Raw genomic sequence first — 20,172 nt, 5'->3', positions numbered from 1 at the left:
AGCCTTAGCATTCAGTATATCAAACCTTTGAAGCACATTCTTAATGTATCCCTTTTGACTCAAATACAATCTGCCAGCCTTTCTATCCTTCAAAATCTCCATACAAAGAATTTTTTTGCTGTGCCAAATCTTTTATACAGACTCCTTATTAAATTATGATTTCGTCTTTCTAAACTCGGCTTTGTCTTTAGCTATTATGGGCATATCATCAATATATAATAACAAATATGTGATCAATCCACTATCTTCCTGTCCGACGTACACACATCTATCATAACTACTTCTAATAAAACTATGAGTAGTCATGAATGAATCGAACCTTTTATACCACTACCTCGATGACAGCTTTAGTCTATACATGGACTTCTTCAAACATAACACAGTCTTTCTTTCCAGAAACTACGAGATCTTCTGGTTTTTGTATGTAAATATTCTCCTCAAATTCTTTATTCAAGAATTCTATATTAACATCTATCTATTCAAGCCCCAAATCATTCTTTGTTACTATTCCAAGTAAAGCCCGATTTTGAACTATGCTTCACAATTGTTGAAAACACATCTATAAAGTTAATACGTGGAATCTGATTGTAGTCCTTTGCTACTAGTCTAGTCTTATACCTAGTATCTTTAATCCTTGATGTCATTTTCTTATTCTGAACACTCACTTGTAGCGAACAACCCTTTTATCCTTAGGTAATTTTACAAAGTCCTAAGTACTGTTTTTATTCAGTGATCCCTTCTCCTCTTGCATAGAAATCAATCATCTGCTGGAATCATTGCAACTGTCTGTCTCTGAACAGGCTCCTAAGTGGAATTAATATCTTCAGCCACATTCAATGCATAAGCTACCAAAACTGCTTCTCCATACTTCTGTGGAGGTTTAATCTGTCTGCGAGTTCTATTGTTAGCAATTGAATACTGTGGTGTTGCTGGGGTTTAGGCAAAGTATTACTGTTTGTTAATTCTGGACTAGATTGATCTATAGTAGACTATTTTGAAACTTCTGATTGTTCCCTTGGACCAATTTCTAACTCTACCTGAGTTGAATGATTCCATTCCTCAGTTTTATCAGAATCCTAAAAGGTAAACCATGAACCATAACAAGTTGACCAAATTCTACATCTTATTAACCACAACCTTTCTTGTCTCAGGATAGTACAATATATACCCCTTCGCAACTAATTTATATCTAAGAAAGATACACTTCTAGATCCACATGAGCATAAGCAGGATACTAAATATTTTAAAATCAGAATAATAAGAAAGTTTACCAGACCATACCTTTTTTGGTAAGCAGGTTTACTAGACCATATCTCTTCTGGTGTCTTTTTCTTAATGGCAGCTGAGGGTGAGCGATTAATCAGAAAATTAGTTGTAGTAGTAGCTTCATCCGAAAAAGTATTATGCAATCTAGAATTTGAAAGAATATAACGAGCCTTTTCCATCAAATTTCTATTTATCCGTTCTGTCACACTATTCTATTGAGGAGTTTTGAGCATTGTTAATCGTTCAAGATGCCTTCAACCTTACAGAAGCTATTGAATTCATTTAACAAAACTCTAGCCCATAATTTGTGCGTAGACATTTCACTTGCTTTCCCATCTATTTTTCTATCAATTTTTCCACTCATTGAAGGTCCCAAACACATCATCCCCATACTTTTCAGGAGAAATGCTCAATCACAGTCAACAAGTAATAAACACCATCTTTTGAAGGTACCTTGACCGGTCCCCAAAGATTTGAATGGATATATTCAAGTGTTCTTTTCATGTTATGTTTTCCTTTAGTGAATCTAGCATTTTTCTATTTTTCAAGGACACAATGCTCACAAAACTTCATCTTACTGGTCTTCTGCCCATCAAGAAGTCCTTTCCTACTCAACTTTGTCATACCTATCTTATTCATATGCTCAAGTCTCATATGCCAAAGTTTAGTAACTTTTTCATCAGTCAAAGAAGAAGTAGAAATTGTTATATCTTTTATTACTATGAAACCTTACAAGATATACATTTGTGTAGAGTTTTGCTGTCTTTTCTTGACAAAAAGTGTGCCCCCACCCACCTTCAAAACTCCAATTACACCAGTGTATTTACGACCCTTTGAGTCAATTGTGCTCAAAGATATGAGATTTCGCTTCATATCTAGAACGTGCGTTATATCTATAAGTGTTCTAACAACACCATCGAACATTCTGATTCTGACTGGACAACCTCCGACAATTTTGCAAATCGTGTTGTTTTCCATAATCATTACACATCTCAAAATTCTTTCAGATGTTGCAAACAATCCCCACGGGCACATATGAAAAGTACATGCTGAGTCAAAAACCCATTTTTCATAAAGTTTGGAACCTATGTCAAAAATTACATGGAGCTCTCTTTTACTTTGCCCATCTTCCACAACATTAGCCTCCGCTATGTTAACATGTTGCTTTCCTCTTTCTGTAGCACTATCAGCTTTATTTCTATTTTTCAATTAATCGGAATCAATTCTAACGCCCCTTCTTCTTACAGTAATGACATATTTCTCTACATGTCTAGATTCCAGTCTGCCCATCATATTACGACCAAGATTGCTATCCAGATTTCTCCCACGAACAACAAGGCCTCTAGCTTGACTCCCAAATCCTCCAGCAAAATGCCTAATCTTTTATTCAATAGTAAAGCATCATAGACCTCTTCCACAGTGAGAGTATTCGACTATAGAGAATAGTATCTCTAAAAGTCATATATGTTGGCGATAGAGAACATAACAACATCAAAACCAAGTCATACTTGTCATAAAATAACTTCTAATGTCTCCAAATTGGCTACGATGTCTTTGAACTTAGTTAAGTGATCATCTAATGATGTATCTTCGGACACTTGTTAAGATTACAAGCGGTGTTTCAAGTGTAACTTGGTGGTCAAGCTCTTCGTCATACAAAGTTGCTCCAACTTCCACTACAATGTAGTGGAACGTTTTTTCTTTAGAATGTCCTGAGGGATTTGATTTGAGATTGAAGGCATTTTATCAAAGCCAAACAATGCTTCCTTCAAATCCATCTGCGTGAGAACTGCTCCCATTTTCACTTGCCATAAAATAAATATCTTGTTTCGATCCAATGACGGAAAATCATAATTCATCATAGTCATGCATAATAATTAACCTTACTCCGGTACCACTTGTTACGGGTTGATTGCTAGATAATGACAATAATGAACTAAACAAGAACAAAATAAAAACACCAAATTTATATGGAAATCCAAGATGTGAAAAAACCTCTAGTCCAAAGGAGGAGAAATCCGTTATAATCAATTGTAATTGTGTGCACAAAAGGATCTCAATAAGTAATTAAGATCTAAAGCTCTCAAGATGTTGTATGAATGTTATGAGAATAATACAAGCCGTGACTTGTATATATAAGATGCTAAAAATCAAGTTGTAGATTAATATGAGTCCAAAAATGAGTAAGAAAGAAAAACGGCCCAGGCCTGATAACCTTATCACTTGAGCGATAGGTGAGTAGTAGGCGGGCGACAGTTTCGCTGCTCGAGCACCAGGTGGGTGATGGGCAGCGACAAATCTCTATAGAAAATATGCAAGCGTCGCTAGAGTGGCCAGCTAGAGGCAAGCTATTGAAAATGCGACAACTTTTCTTCCTAGTCCGTAATTTTGATCTCTTCAACCCAAGCTCCAATGTCCATTAGAATCTGGATTGAACTACATCACTGAATCTAGACTGATTGGATAAAAATATCGAATTTCGACTTAAATGGATACAAATTTGAATCCTAATTATCTAGTTGCAAATAGCTTTCTTGATTAACTAGACCAAAACCAGCCAAATTCAAGAACACGTACCTCAACAAAAGTTCTCAGTAAATTCTAAATCTCAACCATATCTAAAATCTCAACTTCGACAACTTGTGTCAATATCCTTCCAAAAATTAATCAAAATCTAACTTCAGTAACAACCTATTTTCAAAAAGAATAGCTCAACCACTAAACAATAATGTTGTAAGGCCATCTCAAATGTTATCACCAAAACACCAAACTTCATCAAAATTTGGTGCAAAAGCTCTCTAATGGGGCACGAAAATTTAAACTATTTTGGGCAAAATGCAAAAAGGTGCAACGTCAAATTTGCCCTTTCTTCCATTTGTCAAAGTAATTGATGGAGGGTATTTGTGTCATTTGTAATATATATATATATTTTAATACAATTATTATTATTATTATTATTATTACTATTACTATTACTATTACAATTATTATTTCCATTTAAAATTTATTTTAAGTGTAAAAGATAATAATTATTGAATTAATTAAAATAAGACTAAAAAAATTAATATATAACAAACACGATTATTTAAAGTTAATACGAAACATATTATAATAACCACATACATATATTAATCGATCATTTGTGGGAAGAACGTACGAATTTCGAGAATTAAAATGTAGTGATATTTCTACTTTGTAATATCATAATATTCAAATTCGAAATGCATTGCACTATTTTTTATATTTAATAATGAATTTAAACTTATTTGGTAAGTTTTAGTGTAATGCTTGGAGATGATTTTAGTTTGGTGCAGAATTGTGCAAAAATTTGATACGGCGTTGAAAATGGCCAACGACCCAGCATTTATATCCAAATCGTTATATCACAAGTATTGTCAACCAATTAATATGAGAATTCAACTTAAGCCTCTCATTAAACAGAGGCTTTGTGTTCGAATCCTTGGGACATGATATAAAGTTGTGAGGGAGTAAGTGGGCGATGTCCACCAAAGCGGACACTAGTATGATATAACAGCTTGGGCATAGAAGAAAAAGAGTAAGTTCGATTCTCTTATCTTGATTTCTCGAACCGAGAAATCCAAGAATTGGAATCTGGGCCGTTACAAAAGATGTGAGTTGGTTCCCATTATGACTTTATGTATTTAGCTTGGGCATTGTACTTTATCAATAATACTTAGAACTTGATTAAAAAAACTCATTTTTGAAAACAATATAAGTATGCCAAGATTACATGTTGTCTGGAAAATGATATAATCAAACCTTATTATTTCTTAAAAATATTTTGATTTTAAAAAAAATTATATATTTAACAATTAGTTTGTGTATAATTTTAACTCCGCTTACTCGAAAGTAGTGGGTCCCAATTCTAAATAAAAGAACAAGGGCTTTCAAAAAATAGTTTTCATATCTAATTTCAAAATTTCAAATCTCAATTGCAAAACATTGGATGAATGAGTCAAGATTTTTTTTTTTTTTTTTATGCTAGTATATTTCTTAATACTTATGTGTGCACCTGTAACGCCCAAAAAAAAAAATTAGAATAAAAATGTATTATGTTATTTTCATATTTTAAAAAAAGGACTAAAATGAAATTGTTTTAAATTCATAATCCTATATGAGTCATATAATTAAATTTCGAAAGAGCAAATATAAGTATATCAATATTGGGCTCATTGGATAGCTCGTAATTAATTATATATATATTAGTCCCGAGAAAAAGGCAATTCGGATTAGTTAGACTCTAGATATTGAAGTTCATAGACCTTATCATTTATTAGTAATTGTTTATTATTATTATTATTATTCATTTTTTTAAGAATGGCAACACGTGTAGTTGGATAGGGTTGGAATAAAATAGTATTTTTTTTGTATGAATGATAATATATATATATATACACACACACACATATATATATACAGTCAATTTTCTTGGGATAGTACACAATAACCATGACCTTTTGCTCCCATGGTGTCAGCTGTCCTTGATTAAGAATTTGGTAATTGCCTTATTTGAAATGAAATGAATTGGATACGTGTATAAATAAAAGGCAAATTAGTAAATTGAGCCACTAATATGGAAAAACATGTGGCTTTATTAGGTGATATTAATATTATAGATGGAAAATCTTTGTCTACCTAAATAAGCATTGCAAGTTGAAAATACAAAAATAAATGAAATTGTGATATTTTTAATTGAACGGAAAGGGATATTCATGAATTGTACAAAAAAGGGGGAGTCTTAGAAGGTGAAATTACTGCATTTCTTTCAAGAAAACTCTTTTTGTCAATCAAGGTAGGACTACAAGGTGTAAGTATTTTGTCCCGTCTAGATTATATTTTTTTCATGTTGATAAATTATTATACTTATGAAAATTATGAATTGATATGATGATTATGGTATGATATGAAATGACTATCCGGTACTAAAGATATGATATACTATGAGCTCTTACCAGTTTCAAACGATATGATGACGGTATGATTTTTTGAAAGCATGATCTAAATATTTTATTCGGGATCGCACCACTATTTTCGCGTCCAACTGAGTATATTCATGCACTCACTCTTTTCCCTACTCCTCACAGGTTAGAACGGGTTGTTAGTTGGCGGGCTTGTGGTGTTGTCATGATACCATGACTTATGGGACAGACTAAAAATAATCCGCAGTAATAAGATAATTTTCTTTTATGTTAAAAATTTCTTAGTTTTAAATTCACAAAAAGTTTTAATTTGAAATTTTAAACATGTCTAATTAAGTATTAAATATAAAACTTTGTTATGTTTTTATTGGTGGAAAATTTTATTTGTTAATATGTTTAGAATATATCATGTTTGGTAGCGATTAAAATTACAAAAATTTGGGTAGTTACAGTTTGGTATCAGAGCCTAGGTTTACTTTTTTTGTAGACCCATTATGATTTTTTTTTTTGTGATTAGGAATTAAAAAAAAAAAAAAAAACTGTTCATAAATGAACAGTGACGACGATACTGGTCATAATGAACGTTACCATGTCACTTTTCGTAATGAATAATGATAAAAAAAAAAAAGTTAAGTAGTTATGGTCATAGGTTATGATTAAATAAAGTGCTAATTGTGATTAATGTTTAAGTCAAATTACATAACTAGAAATCTAGCCTTCGTTTGCCCCATGAAAAATTATTAAATTTCCAACTTTTTCAAATATTGCTAGGCCCCACATATAAATTATAATTGACAGCACACTTATGTGGTTCACGAGGGTTTGACTACTAAATTGATTAATGCATAAAATGACATTTGTGCCTCTAGTTTTGCCATCTTGCTGAGCGGTGGCAAGAGTAAGAATGGCATTACACAAGTAAAATGGGAGGTACATAAGTTAATGGGGTTCAAACGGGTGGCAATGATGACTGGGAAATGCTTACAATGTTTAAAAAAAAAAAAGAATTATTATGGTATTTACACACAAAACTTGGTGTTCTAAAACGTTGCATATAATATATGTGGCAAAAGAGTATGTTGGCAAGAGTCTACATTACAGTTATATGAATGAATATTGTATAATGATGCTTATTTTTAGCAGGCAAAAATAAATAAATAAATGAAATAAATAATAATAATAATAATACGATATAATAACTGTAATTGTATAATATCGAAGGTTACAATGCTTGTTTGAATTATATTTAATATTTTATGCTAATAGCGGATGTTGTAACCCGTAGGCATATATCTTATCCATTGCGTTTGTGTATTATTAATTTCTTGTTAATATAAACTATGTGATATTGTTTCAATTTACTGACTATTGCTTGCTAAATGTACATGAAATGATGATGTTATCTATAATAATATCTTAGACTTAGTACTAATAGATGATGAGTGACTTAATGTTAAATTTTAGGAAATGGTACCACCTACCCACACAAATTTGATGCGTGACTTGTTGCAAATGGTGTAGGAGTTGACTAGACAAAATCAAGTACCTCCACCACAAAATGGGCTACCACAGCAGGATGCACTCTATCTGTCCTTGGAGTTGTTTCCATGGTTGAGCAGTTTCGTAGGAATAAGCCTCCTACTTTCAATGGAAATTCTGACCCACTGGCCGTTGAGGAGTGGATTAGAGGTCTGGAATGCATTTTTCGACATATTTCTTACATGGATGCACAGAAGGTACTATGCGTAGATTCAAGTTGATTGGAGTAGCCGGTTACTGGTGGGAATCTGTCACACACACTAAGACCGAAGAGCAACAGGTAACCTGACTTGCGAACAATTTAAGAAAGAAGTGATGGAAAAGTACTTCCCACATGCTTTGAGAGACTTCAAGGAATTAGAGTTTTTACAGCTCAAATAGGAAAACACGTTGCTTACTAATTCGAGAGATAGTTTGAATAGCTCTCAAGGTATACCCCACACTTAGTAGTTACAGAAGTCAAGAAGATCAGGAGGTTTGAAAATGGACTATACCAAAAAATTGGAATGATCATTATGTCGCATCGTTTCACTTCATATCGTGAAATGTTGGAGAGGGTTTATACTATTTCATATTAGAGGACTACATTTGAGCAGTATGCCCAACAGAGCAAGGAGTCGTTAGGAAAAAGAAAGTCGAATAATCAGAGCAAGGACAAATATAACTGGCAGAATAAATGCCAAGCCCAAGAGTTCGCATCGGTAGGTTAAGTGGAGGTATTACACTATGTCCTAAGTGTAATAAGTCTTATAGGGGTGAATGCTTATTTAGGAAGAACATATGTTTTTGATGTGGTAAGCCTGGGCATATCACTTTGCACTGTACAGAGCCTTCGCGAAAGAAGGATGATGATCAGAACAAGAACAAGAAAGGGAAGGCTCGAGTTTTTGCATTAAATCAGCATGAGGCAGAGCAAGATCCAAATGTGATAGCAGGTATTTTATTATTATTTGAAGTACTTGTTTATGTTCTTGATTTTGCATTCCCAATCATTATGTCTAACATCATAATTACAAAAATAGGTATTTTGTTATTATCTAATGTATCTGTTAATGTACTTTTTGACTCTGAGGCTACAAATTCTTTTATCTCTACATCATTCATCACTAAGTATGACATTGCATGTGTGAAAATGGATAATGCATTAGAGGTTAGCATCCATTCAGGGAGAACTCTTTGTTCAAATCAGATGACTAGAACTATGAAGTCAGAGATTGATGGAAATATACTACCGGCGGACTTATACCTTTTGGAGATGGAAGATTTTGATGTTATTTTAGACATGGACTGGTTGGGATCAATCATGCAACCATTCGATGTCATGAGAAGGAAGTGTTATTTCATAGACCGGGAGAGGAAGGGTTTCGTTTCTTTGGAGCAAAGTCCAAGTCTCTACCTCACCTTATGTCAGCTGTACAAGCGGAGATGGTGTTGAGAAGGGAGTATCAAGGATTCTTAGTTAATATCAACGGTTCCAAACATACAGAAACAACCGTTAAATATATTAACATTGTGTGAGATTTTGCAGACGTATTTCCAGAAGACCTACCCAACATTTCACGAGATAGGCAAGTGGAATCTACAATTGACTTAGTTCCTAGCACGGTACCAATATTTAAGGCTCCGTATAGAATGGCATCGAAAGAACTCCAAGAATTGAAGTTACAATTGAAGGAGTTGCTGGAAAAAGGTTTCATTCGACTGAGTGTATCTTCTTGGGCGCTCTAGTACTTTTTGTAAAGAAAAAGAATGGGAGTATGAGGATATGCATTGACTATCGAGAATTGAATCATTTTACTATCTAAAATAGATACCCCTACCAAGAATAGAAGAATTATTCAACCAGTTAAGAGGTGCAACGGTGTTTTCGAACATTGACTTGAGGTCGAGGTATCATCAGCTAATGATTAAGGCAGGCGATACACTAAAAACTGCTTTCAGGACTCGTTATGGGCATTATGAGTTCACTGTCATGCCTTTCAATTTGACCAATGCTCCAATGATATTTATGGACCTGATGAACTATGTGTTTTATTAGTATTTGGACCAGTTCGTCATAGTATTTATTGATGATATACTTGTGTACTCCAAAGATAGGAAATAGTATGAGGAACTACTCCGAGTAATATTTGATACTTTGAGGAAGGAAAAATTATATGCTAAATTCAAGAAGTATGAATTTTGGCTCGATCACGTAAGTTTTCTTGGTCATGTGGTTACTGCTCAAGGAATTGAAGTAGACTTAGTTAAAGTGAAAGTAGTAACTAATTGGCCTAGTCCGTCTAGTGCAAGTGAAGTTCGCATTTTCTTATGGTTGGCTAGCTATTATTGATGATTTACTGAGGGTTTATCAAAAATAGCAGGTCCAATGACTCAACTGACTCGAAAGGGGGTGAAATTTTAGTAGATGAAAAAATGTGAGGAGTGTTTTCTGGAACTTAAATAGAGATTACTCTCGGCTCCTATTTTAACTATACCTGAAGGTTCTGATGGGTTTGTAATTTATAGGGATGCTTTCAAACACGGCTTAGGTTGTGTTTTGATGCAACATGGGAATGTGATTGCTTATGCCTCGAGATAGTTGAAATAGTACGAGCAGAATTATCCGACTCATGACTTGGAACTAGTAGCAGTAGTTTATGCCCTAAAAATATGGTGTCATTATCTCTATGGTAGGAGATGTGAAATCTGCATAGACCACAAGAGCCTTAAATATTTCTTCACATAGAAGGAACTAAATATGAGACAGAGAAGATGGTTGGAATTAGTGAAAGATTATGACTGTACAATTCATTACCATCTGGGTAAGGCTAACGTAATTCCAGATGCCTTAAGTAGGAAGATAGGATCGCAGTTAACAGTCTTACCCACAATTCAGGAGCACTTGATAAGAGATTGGAAGTCATCACACCGTTGACTCAGACTACAACGAGAATAAGAGCGTTTATGATTCGACCTACTCTTTGAGATCGAATCAAGAAAGCATAGGATAAGTATTCATTTCTACAGAAGATAAAAGTTGAGATTGGTACAAATAAACGTATAGGATTTGAGGTATATGCAGATAATGCGTTGACTTTAAAAGAAAAGTTGTGTGTACCTAAAGATGAAAGTATAAGAAATGAGATATTGGAAGAGACTCATGTTACCCCTATACTGCACATTCAGGCAGTACAAAAATGTATCGAGATCTCCGAGATACCTTTTGGTGGAGGAACATAAAGAGAGAAATTGTGCTATTTGTGGAGAAATGTATCGTTTGTCAACAAATTAAGGCAGAACATTAAAGGCTATCAGGATTGCTGAACTCGTTGGATATTCCAGAATGGAAATGGGAACACATAGTGATGGATTTTGTGGTAGGTTTTCCAAGGTCAATAGGGGTCACAAGGCTATTTGGATAGTGGTTGATCGTTTGACGAAGTTAGCTCATATCCTGCAAATCAAAGTAAATTTTAGTATGGAATAGCTCGCATAGCTATATATGAGAGAGATAGTCAGACTGCATGGAGTTTCTATCATCGTTGTTTCAAATAGAGACTTGAGATTCGTATAAAAATTTTAGAAAAGTTTACAGGCAGCCATAGGAACGAAATTGAAGTTTAGTACTACTTATCATCCACAGACAGATGGACAATAAAAAAGAACCATTCAAACTTTTGAAGATAATTGAGAGCATGTGTTTTGGAACTGGGCGAAAGTTGGGAGACACACCTGCCATTAGTGGACTTTACATACAACAATAGTTTTCGAGCCACTATAGGTATGGCCCCATATGAAGCTCTTTATGGTAGAAAGTGCAAATCTCCTATCCATTGGGACGAGGTCGGGGAGAAGAGAATTTTGGGTCCTGAAATATTGAACGAATAGTTGAGACGGTTGATAAGATTAGAGCAAGAATAAAGGCAACACAAGATCGATAGAAAAGTTATGCCGATGGTAGGAGAAAAGATTTAGAATTTCAAATGGGTGACAAAGTTTTTCTAAAGGTAACACCAATGAAGGGTGTGCTCAGGTTTGGAAAGAAAGGGAAGCTTAGGCCACGTTTCATCAGACCTTTTGAAATTATCGAAAGGATTGACAGTGTGGCTTACCGACCTGCCTTACCACCTAAATTGGCAGCAGATAACGTGTTTCATATTTTCATGATGAGAAAATATGTTCATGATTCTAATCACGTGGTAAATTACCAAACTTTAGAGGTACAAAAATACCTGTCATACGAAGAAACTCCAACGACGATTTTGGACAGAAAAGTGCATGAACTTAGGAACTGAGAAGTTCCACTGGTCAAGATGCTATGGCATAATCATGGATTAGACGAGTCAACATGGGAGAAGGAAGATGAGCTTAAAATCAAATATCCAAAACTCTTCGATTAGTTAAGGTAATTTTTGAGGACGGAATATTTAAGGTGGGGAGATTGTAACGCCCAAAAAAAAATTAGAATAAAAAAATATATTTTTATATTTAAAAAATTAAGGACTAAATGAAATATGTTTTAAATTCATAATTATATATGAGTTAAATAATTAAATTTCAAAAGAACAAGTATAAGTATATCAATATTGGGCTCATTGGATATCTTGTAATTATTATATATATTAGTCCTGAGAAAAAGGCTATTCGGATAATTTAGACTCTAGATATTGAAGTTTATAGACCTTGTCACTTATTAGTAATTGTTTATATTGCTTGGTGCTCCATCAATTTCTCGCTCCTCTACTAGCTATTATGGGCTAGCCATGGAGCTCTTGGCTCCTGTAAATATGTCCAGAAGGGACATTTTTTCATTCTTTTATTCTTTGGATTCAATCTCTTCCTTTTTTTCTTTTCCTCCTTTTTTGACTCCAAACTATATACATCCCCCCTTCACTATAGACAGTGTGAGCACCTTCATGCTTATTTGGATCCAGTTTTTAACCGGGAGGGAGTTATTTCATGATATTCTAACTGGGACCAATGCCAAGGTGGGGGTAGAAATTTATGCTCCCCAATTTTTTGCTCGCCAGCTTGGCTTCGGCCAAACTTGGCCTGTTCCTCCTTGCTATTCAAGGAACTTAATTGACCGTTTTCATACTATTAATAAGGCGGAGGTAGAGGCTATAAATGCTCGCAATCTTCTTTTAACCAGCCATTTTTCATTAGCCCCCTTCAATTCTAGCCATGCCATTCACCCTCTTTTTGAATAGCTCTGGCCGTCAGTGAAGCGCAGATTATTTGCGACTGACGCCAATTGTGCCTTTCATTCACTAGACCAGCCGAGCATTTCTTCCCCCCCTCCTGTTTTAGTCACTCCTTTGTCCGTTCGGAGTCCTTCTCCTTCTCGTCGCACTAAACAGTCGCTCGTCCATCTTCTTCTCTCCCTGCCAAGCCTACTACAGCCAAGAGTGCCCCAAGCCGCAAATGGCTAGCCTCAGCATCTCCCATTTTGGAGGATGATGTTGATGATGATGATGATACCCCTCTTATCGTCAGGAGGAAGGTAATTAAATTGGTTTACTCACAAGCATACTTTTTCATACTTGAAACTTTTCTGTGTGCTGATGATTTTTTAGACTTCTCAGAAAAGTTCAGCCTCCTTCAAAGGCTTTGGCATCGACAGCTCCTGCTCCATCATCCTCTGCTGAGGCTGCTTCATCCAAACCGGTTGATGAGGGGACTATGCTTAAAGAGACATCTTCAGTCCCAGAATCCTCATCACAACCCATGGATGAGCCACCTTCTTCCCAGGGCGTCAACCCCCCAAACATCGAAGTAGAAAGTAATTCAGTTTTTTTTTTATGCCTTACCTTTGCTTGTGCTATTGGTTTCTGATTTGTTGCTCTTGATTTTTTGCAGATACTCCTATGAGTTTGCTCGTTGTGGCAACATCTTCTCGCTCAGACAAGGGGAAGTCCTCACGAATGGAGGAGTCATTGGTGGCAGACTTGGCTGAGGACATGCCATCTTCCACTATTGTTGATGAGGTAGTCTTTGCTTCACTTTTATTTCTATCTTGTTCGTTGTAGTGAGAATCTTTAATATTGGCAATTTTCTTTGCAGGACGCTGACAAGATAGTGCGCTCTATCCAAGACTTGTTCGCTTCCTGGGGGCAAGTCAAGACGTCTCGCCCTGCTCTATCTGATCATCCTGCTGCTTCTTCAGAGGAAGATTTGGAGTTCCTCAAGCAGTCGATATTTGAGTACGTGTCCTTCATGGATATGGACATTGGTAGGGCTAGTGCTGCCAGACACAAGGATAAACTTGAGCATTTGAATGCGAAGTTGGAGCAAGCACTGACGCTTCCGTCGCTCAATCTTTCTGTCGATTTTAAAGCGACGTTGAAGGTCATCCACTCCGAGATCCTTTCTTTACTGGCCAAGAATGCTGAACTAAAGGCCAAAAGTACTCAATATCTTCGAGCCGTATCTGAGAAAGAATCTTTGCGTATGGAGATCAACAAGGCTGAGGACGAGTTGAAAGAAATCTCTTCCGAAGTCATGGTTGAAGACTCTTTGATGGTTAATTTGGCTGCTCAGATGAAGGAACTTCAAGCCAAAATGGACGACTGCAAGGCGAGAATGGCTGCTAAAAAGCGCAACGCCTCCCAGGGAATTGAGCGAGCTAAGTCCTTGGTTGAGCAGTACAAGAAGTTGGAAGTTGATGATGATGTTGTGGCCGAATTGAACATCACTTCCTCTCAGCAGAACGAGAATTGGGAAAAACTTAGGGAACGAATTCGTTCAGTATGGGGTGGACTGTAATTAAGACATATGATGCCTTTTTTCTTTTATAATTTGATTTTCCCTTTGTAATTTTGTTCATCATTAATGAACATTAACTTCTTGTGCATTTATTTGATATTTATTTTTTAGTTGTCAATTTTTCAAGCATTTAACTGCTTCGTGCTAAAAATCTTGCCCATTTGCTTTTGATATTTCCACCACTTCTCCTAAGACTTTGGGCTATTTAATTCCATTTACTAGGCAGAAATGTGGCTGTTCATATTCTGTCTCTTCATCTCCACCTCCCTATAAATGCATGGATGCTTCGCATTTTCCATCCTCCATCTTCATCTTCATTTTCTTCTTCGAAACCAATTTGCTGCCATTGTTTGGCACTCTGACAATCAATCTGATCCGAAACCTTCGCCTTTCTAAAAAAATGGATTGTTTAGTCCGTCCATTTTACTATTTGCTTTGATGTCACCTTTGGTGTGGGAGGTATAGGAAATATTTTTCGGCCAGCAGCAAAGTTTTTACCATTGAAGTCCTTCCCATCATCTCTTTGCCCTTTACAAGGAGTCGATGATAGAAGGCAATTTTTGGGATGCTTACGGGCCATATTGCTTGCTGAGAGTGCTTCTCAATTTGCTTGCTGAGAGTACTTCTCAGCCTCTTTGCCCGCCATTGCAGCGATGCATTTAGGAAGGTGGTGAGGCCAGTCCACCCTCTTACTCGGCGATCCCACCATTGCAGCGATGCATTTAGGAAGGCGGCGTGAGGCTAGTCCACCCTCTTACTCAGCGATCAACCGGGAGATTAGCTTACTTTTGATTGTAGTTTGTAGAGCATCCATTATTTGTATTTTCGCATCTTTGTAATGAACGTTTGATAATAAAGGACTTTATTTGAACGTATTTCACTCTGACCTTGTTATCCTTTAATCGTTCAACATATTTTGATTATGCTCTTACCTGTTCATATTCTCATAAAGAAGGAACATATTTTTTCAAATATTTGCCGTTAATGAATCTCACGTGCTTGGTGCCATCTAAATCTTCCAAGTGATACGCTCCATTGGGCAACACACTGTTTATTTTGTATGGTCCTTCCCAATTGGGCGACCACTTCCCGTAATTTGGATCCTTGCTATCCAAAGGGAGTATCGTCTTCCAAACTAGTTCACCCAGGCTGAACGACTTGACTATGACTTTTTTATTATAAAACTTAGCCATTCTTTGTTTTTGAACTTGCAATTTATCTAAGACGTCCAACTTTAATTCGTCTAGCCCCAATAAATTTTGAACTAGTGATTCGGCATAATCATCATCATTCAACTTATGTTGCAAGCACACTCTAATCGATTGCACGTTGATTTCCATAGGCAAAACGACCTCCTGTCCATAAACAAGTTGGAAAGGAGTAACTTTGGTACTTGACCGAGGTGATGTTCTATAAGCCCATAAGGCCTTGTTCAGACATTCGTGCCAATTTCTGGCATTTTCATCTATCATCTTTCTGATGATATTTTTTAAAATCTTATTAGAAGATTCCGCTTGTCCGTTGGATTGAGCGTAGTATGGTGTGGAGTTTACTAATTTAACCCCAAACTCGCTCAAAAATTTGTTCACTTGATCTCCATTCAAAAATGTTCCGCGATCTACCATTAAAGTTTGTGGAATTCCAAACCTATAAATAATGTGATCACGGATAAACTCTATAACATTCTTCTGGGTGATCTCTTTCAAAGGTACCGCCTCTACCTATTTGGTGAAATAGTCGGTTGCAACTATAACAAAAGTATGTTGCTTGGACGATGGGGGATAAATCTTCCCTATCAGGTCTATCGTCCAACCCTTGAACGGCCAAGGTTTAATAATAGGTGCCATCTCTCATGCTGGCGCCCTTTGTATTAGACCATGTTTTTGGCAAGCTAAACAACTCTTTGCATACTGAACGCAGAATTCTCCCATCTTTGGCCAAAAAATCCACTCCTAATAATTAACCATTTCATCCTTTGGCCAGCTTGATGAGCTCCACATATCCCTTCGTGCACCTCAGCCATGATCGTCTTGGCTTCTTACAAACTTACACACTTTAGTAATACACCATTAGAGCGTTTCTTATACAACTCTTCATCTATTAGTGTATAGTTCAGCAAACACAGCTTCATTTTCCTACTAATCCCTCTATTAGGTTCTTTAAGGAACCCTTTAATCTCTGTTCTCCAATCTATTGCATCTCCATCTTGTATGTAGTGAAGTTCAATCTTTCTCGCCCTTCTTTGAGTCACGGGCAATATGATTCCATACTCACAAGTAGACTTCCAATTCAAAACCTTTGAGTACCTGAGGCCATTTGGGCTAACTCATTTGCCACGTCGTTATAGATGAAAGAAAATAGGACTAGGCGCTTACTTTCATAACAACAATAAATAGAATAGTATTCAGAAATTGAGCAAATAACTAATTACAGTCGATATAGTTCAACGGATGGAAGTAAAGAAGTCTCCTTGACCTTTTTAATCAAAAGGTCTGTTTCTTCTTCCCTGATGGAACGAAAAGATTGGACCCTCTTATTACTTAAAAGCTGGAGAACACAAATGCTTTTCATCTGCCTCCAGTATTCACCATAAGGCGCGACAGAAACATCTTTCCCGTCATACATTAATTGCCTGGTAACACTTGAGTCAGGTTTCTTGGCAAAGATTAGATCCCGAGTTTTCATTATCTCTTTCGCTGCATAGGCTGATGAGACAATGACCGTTGGCTTATTACCAAAGTGAAGCAGCATCATAGGACCATATGTTTGTAAGTGTTATGCCCTAGATCCAATCGATTTAGGTTGTAAACGCTTTTAATATATTTAATGCATTTGATTTTGGCGAGATCTATTATTAATTTTGTAATAAATAATATTAAATAATAGAATCCGAAGATCCAATTTTTAGGTAATCTGTTAATCACAAGGAGTTGTGATTGTGAGATACAAATTACATATAATTGGATCTTGAATAAACCATGGTCATAAGTAATAACGAGATACGGATATCGTTAATACAGTTAGACCATCACGTGTGACATTTCTTACTTGTGAAGTAAGTAGCTGATCTCACGAGCTAAAGTGTGGTGACACTTAAATGAACACGTGGATGTTTTGTTATAGAACAAAACATTGGAGACCCGCTAAGAGATTCCACATGGATAACTATCTGAGTGTCAGTGGCTAATCTCTATCGTTCGGTAGTGGAATTGGTCCTTTGACTTGAGGTTGTCATGGTACCTTATATGAGGACAGACATACTTTGGCGGTGTTGGATGTTGCTCTGAAAGGGGCCGCTAATACGACATCGTTCGGGTACGTCAAGAATCGTATGAAGGTTGTGATTGATTAATAAAGGATTCGTCACTCCTAGATAGTAGGAGATTATGATCTGCGTTTCATTTAATTAAGTCGATAATGAAATCCTTGGCCAAGGTGTACTCATAAGTCAAAAAGGAGTTTTCGATTTATATTGACTTAATAGTGGAGTGAAAGATATGATCAATGATCAAGATTGACACAATTCCATATCTCGTAATTGATCGGATCGTATTGACGAATGGATAATAGTTTCACGGTAAACGAACGAATTTGGTTTTGTCATACCACGTGACATTTCCCGTCACATGTATTGCCCTTACACATTGCTAGATGTCAATCAGGGACGGCGAGTGTGAATTGACGATAAATTAAAAGGGTGTATTGATTTATCAATTTTGATTAGATCAAAATAATATTTCACGACGTTAGGCATCGTGGTCGGGAACCTAATGGGTCGCACACAAAAGAGAATTGGAAGATTGCAAATTGTCAATTGGTTAATTTAACAATCGTTGGATAAATTAATTAATTGAATTTGTTATTTATAATCCCGAATTAATTAATTGGATTAATTAATTAACGGATCGGGTTTAATTAATTGGATTAATTAAATATTGGACCGGACCGGACCGGACCGGGCGGGGTCCGTTTGGGTTTATATATATACACAGCTAGGGTTTGAGGTCCGTTATGTTTTCATTATTCTTGCTGGCACAAGAGAGAAACCATAGCCGTTGCAGTCTATTCTCTGTGTGAATTACATTAGAGGCTGGACAATTGGACAGCTGTGGGAGACAGATTCAAGCTGCTAGAAAGGAATAACGCGAAAGAGTTTGCAAATCACAAGTAAAGGTATATTTCTTATCACAATTTTTATCTAAATACAAAGCTGAATCCTGAATGGGAATTGAAACTTGTTAAATTCCCCTGTGCATGTTTAAGTAAATTCCCAACAATGTTTTTGCCAAGGATTGGAGGGATCTGTGAGTCAACGCACTCAGTTGGTGGAGATTGCCTAAGACTGGCAGTTTTGGAGGTGATGGTGGAAGATTTTTGTTACCAGTGGGCATGTACAAAAAATTGAGGAGAAACCAGACAAAGAACAAAGTGATAATAAAGTATAGAAATGGAAGAAATTCATCAATTTCTTGATGAAAGCTAAACATGTTTGAGCAAAGGATTTTCTGTCTCAATGAATGTAACGGACTCACCAGTCAAGATGATAGGTTATAGAGCTTAGGCCCCGTTTGGGAGCGATTTTGAGAATTGATATTTTGATCGTTAGGAGAAAAGTGGAAGTCATCTGTGAGAGAAGAAGTCAAACTTTATGGATGAAATAGTGAAATAACGGTCAAAAAATCAATTTTTTGAAGTGAAAAATCACTTCCAAACACCCTCTTAGTTAGGAAGAGGAAACAAATCTTATTCCAAATAAATATTGGACTGCCATGCGATTAAATAAATTCGATGTAGTTGCATTTTGAATAAAGAAAAATAGATAACTTGACATTATTTTTGGAAGGATCACCTTTATGCGAAAGTCAACACATGGAAAGAGTGATTATTTCATAACCAGATCTGTTTTCAATTAACAAATGGATTTTGCTGTATTTTTCTTTTGTGGGTGTCCGATGTCTCCATTGCTAGTTTACTATATCAATTAAGAAATCAAAATTGCTATATATGTCAACATCAAATAGCATATTGACATATTATGGAACTAAATTTCCAAGGCGGATTAAGACATTTTATATTGTAGGGTAATAAATTAAGGCTTTGTTTGTTTACCATTTTTTCACATTTTACTAAATTATTTTTTCTACAATACTCATTTTCAATCACATATTCTTCATTAAAATAATATTACACGTAAATAAAAAATTTTTTCTTCTTTTTTAACTACACATTTTAACATCAATCACTATTTTATAACACATTACTCACAAATAATGGGGCACAAACAAGCACTAAAATATAATATAAAAAATATATATATATAATATTAACGAAAATAAGTTTATACACACACTGCAATTGTAGCCTACGTGTTTTCATAATTTGAAAACTTCGTTTAATTAATCATTATCAATATTATCGAATACATCATTCTCATTATATGCTACCAATCTACCACATAGCCATTAATCTCTCATCTAATCATGTTGACGATTCAAGACAATCGTCATTGCAAAAATTCTCTATACCGTAAAAGCAACAACTAGAAGATACTTTCTAGTCAAACTCTCAAGAAATTCGATCTTTTTCTCAATCTCTATTTGTCAAGATTTAACATTTTCGCCAGCAATCATTTTCTAGCCTTTTTTTTTTTTAAGCAAATACCACTAGTGTGGTTTATTTT

At 35.6% G+C, this 20,172-nt stretch overlaps 2 protein-coding genes across 2 annotated transcripts; one reads left to right on the top strand and one right to left on the bottom strand.

Moving 5' to 3' along the window:
• Positions 1 to 7,813: 7,813 nt before the first annotated feature.
• On the top strand, positions 7,814 to 10,326 carry LOC111400488. The gene is made up of 10 exons (XM_023027902.1): positions 7,814 to 7,895; positions 7,940 to 8,025; positions 8,342 to 8,446; positions 8,545 to 8,680; positions 8,768 to 9,133; positions 9,274 to 9,452; positions 9,556 to 9,771; positions 9,892 to 10,058; positions 10,109 to 10,162; positions 10,254 to 10,326. Exons 1-10 carry the CDS (start codon positions 7,814 to 7,816, stop codon positions 10,324 to 10,326), a joined length of 1,464 nt encoding a protein of 487 aa, XP_022883670.1.
• Positions 10,327 to 16,840: 6,514 nt separating this feature from the next.
• On the bottom strand, positions 16,841 to 19,103 carry LOC111402709 (cytochrome P450 71A6-like). Its single transcript, XM_023031058.1, has 2 exons — positions 18,771 to 19,103; positions 16,841 to 17,256 (listed from the first exon to the last, which is right to left on the bottom strand). The coding sequence occupies exons 1-2, from the start codon at positions 18,977 to 18,979 to the stop codon at positions 16,920 to 16,922; spliced, it is 546 nt and encodes a 181-aa protein (XP_022886826.1). The 5' UTR covers positions 18,980 to 19,103; the 3' UTR covers positions 16,841 to 16,919.
• Between the last annotated feature and the right edge of the window lie 1,069 nt (positions 19,104 to 20,172).

The sequence above is a fragment of the Olea europaea genome, chromosome 10 (genome assembly GCF_002742605.1).
Source record: "Olea europaea var. sylvestris chromosome 10, O_europaea_v1, whole genome shotgun sequence".
In the NCBI taxonomy this organism is placed as follows: Eukaryota; Viridiplantae; Streptophyta; class Magnoliopsida; order Lamiales; family Oleaceae; genus Olea; species Olea europaea.
The sequence above is the reverse complement of the archived record's forward strand: the minus strand, read 5'-3'. Positions and strand labels throughout refer to the sequence as shown.

Coding starts and splice junctions, on each gene's coding strand:
- LOC111400488 (XM_023027902.1), top strand. CDS start 7,814: ATGGTTGAGCAGTTTCGTAGGAATAAGCCTCCTACTTTCAATGGAAAT. Junction 7,896..7,939: donor CGTTGAGGAGTGGATTAGAG/GTCTGGAATGCA, acceptor ATGGATGCACAG/AAGGTACTATGCGTAGATTC. Junction 10,163..10,253: donor ATTTTAGTAGATGAAAAAAT/GTGAGGAGTGTT, acceptor TGTAATTTATAG/GGATGCTTTCAAACACGGCT.
- LOC111402709 (XM_023031058.1), bottom strand. CDS start 18,979: ATGTTTAGCTTTCATCAAGAAATTGATGAATTTCTTCCATTTCTATAC. Junction 17,257..18,770: donor CTCCAATCCTTGGCAAAAAC/ATTGTTGGGAAT, acceptor ACACTTACAAAC/ATATGGTCCTATGATGCTGC.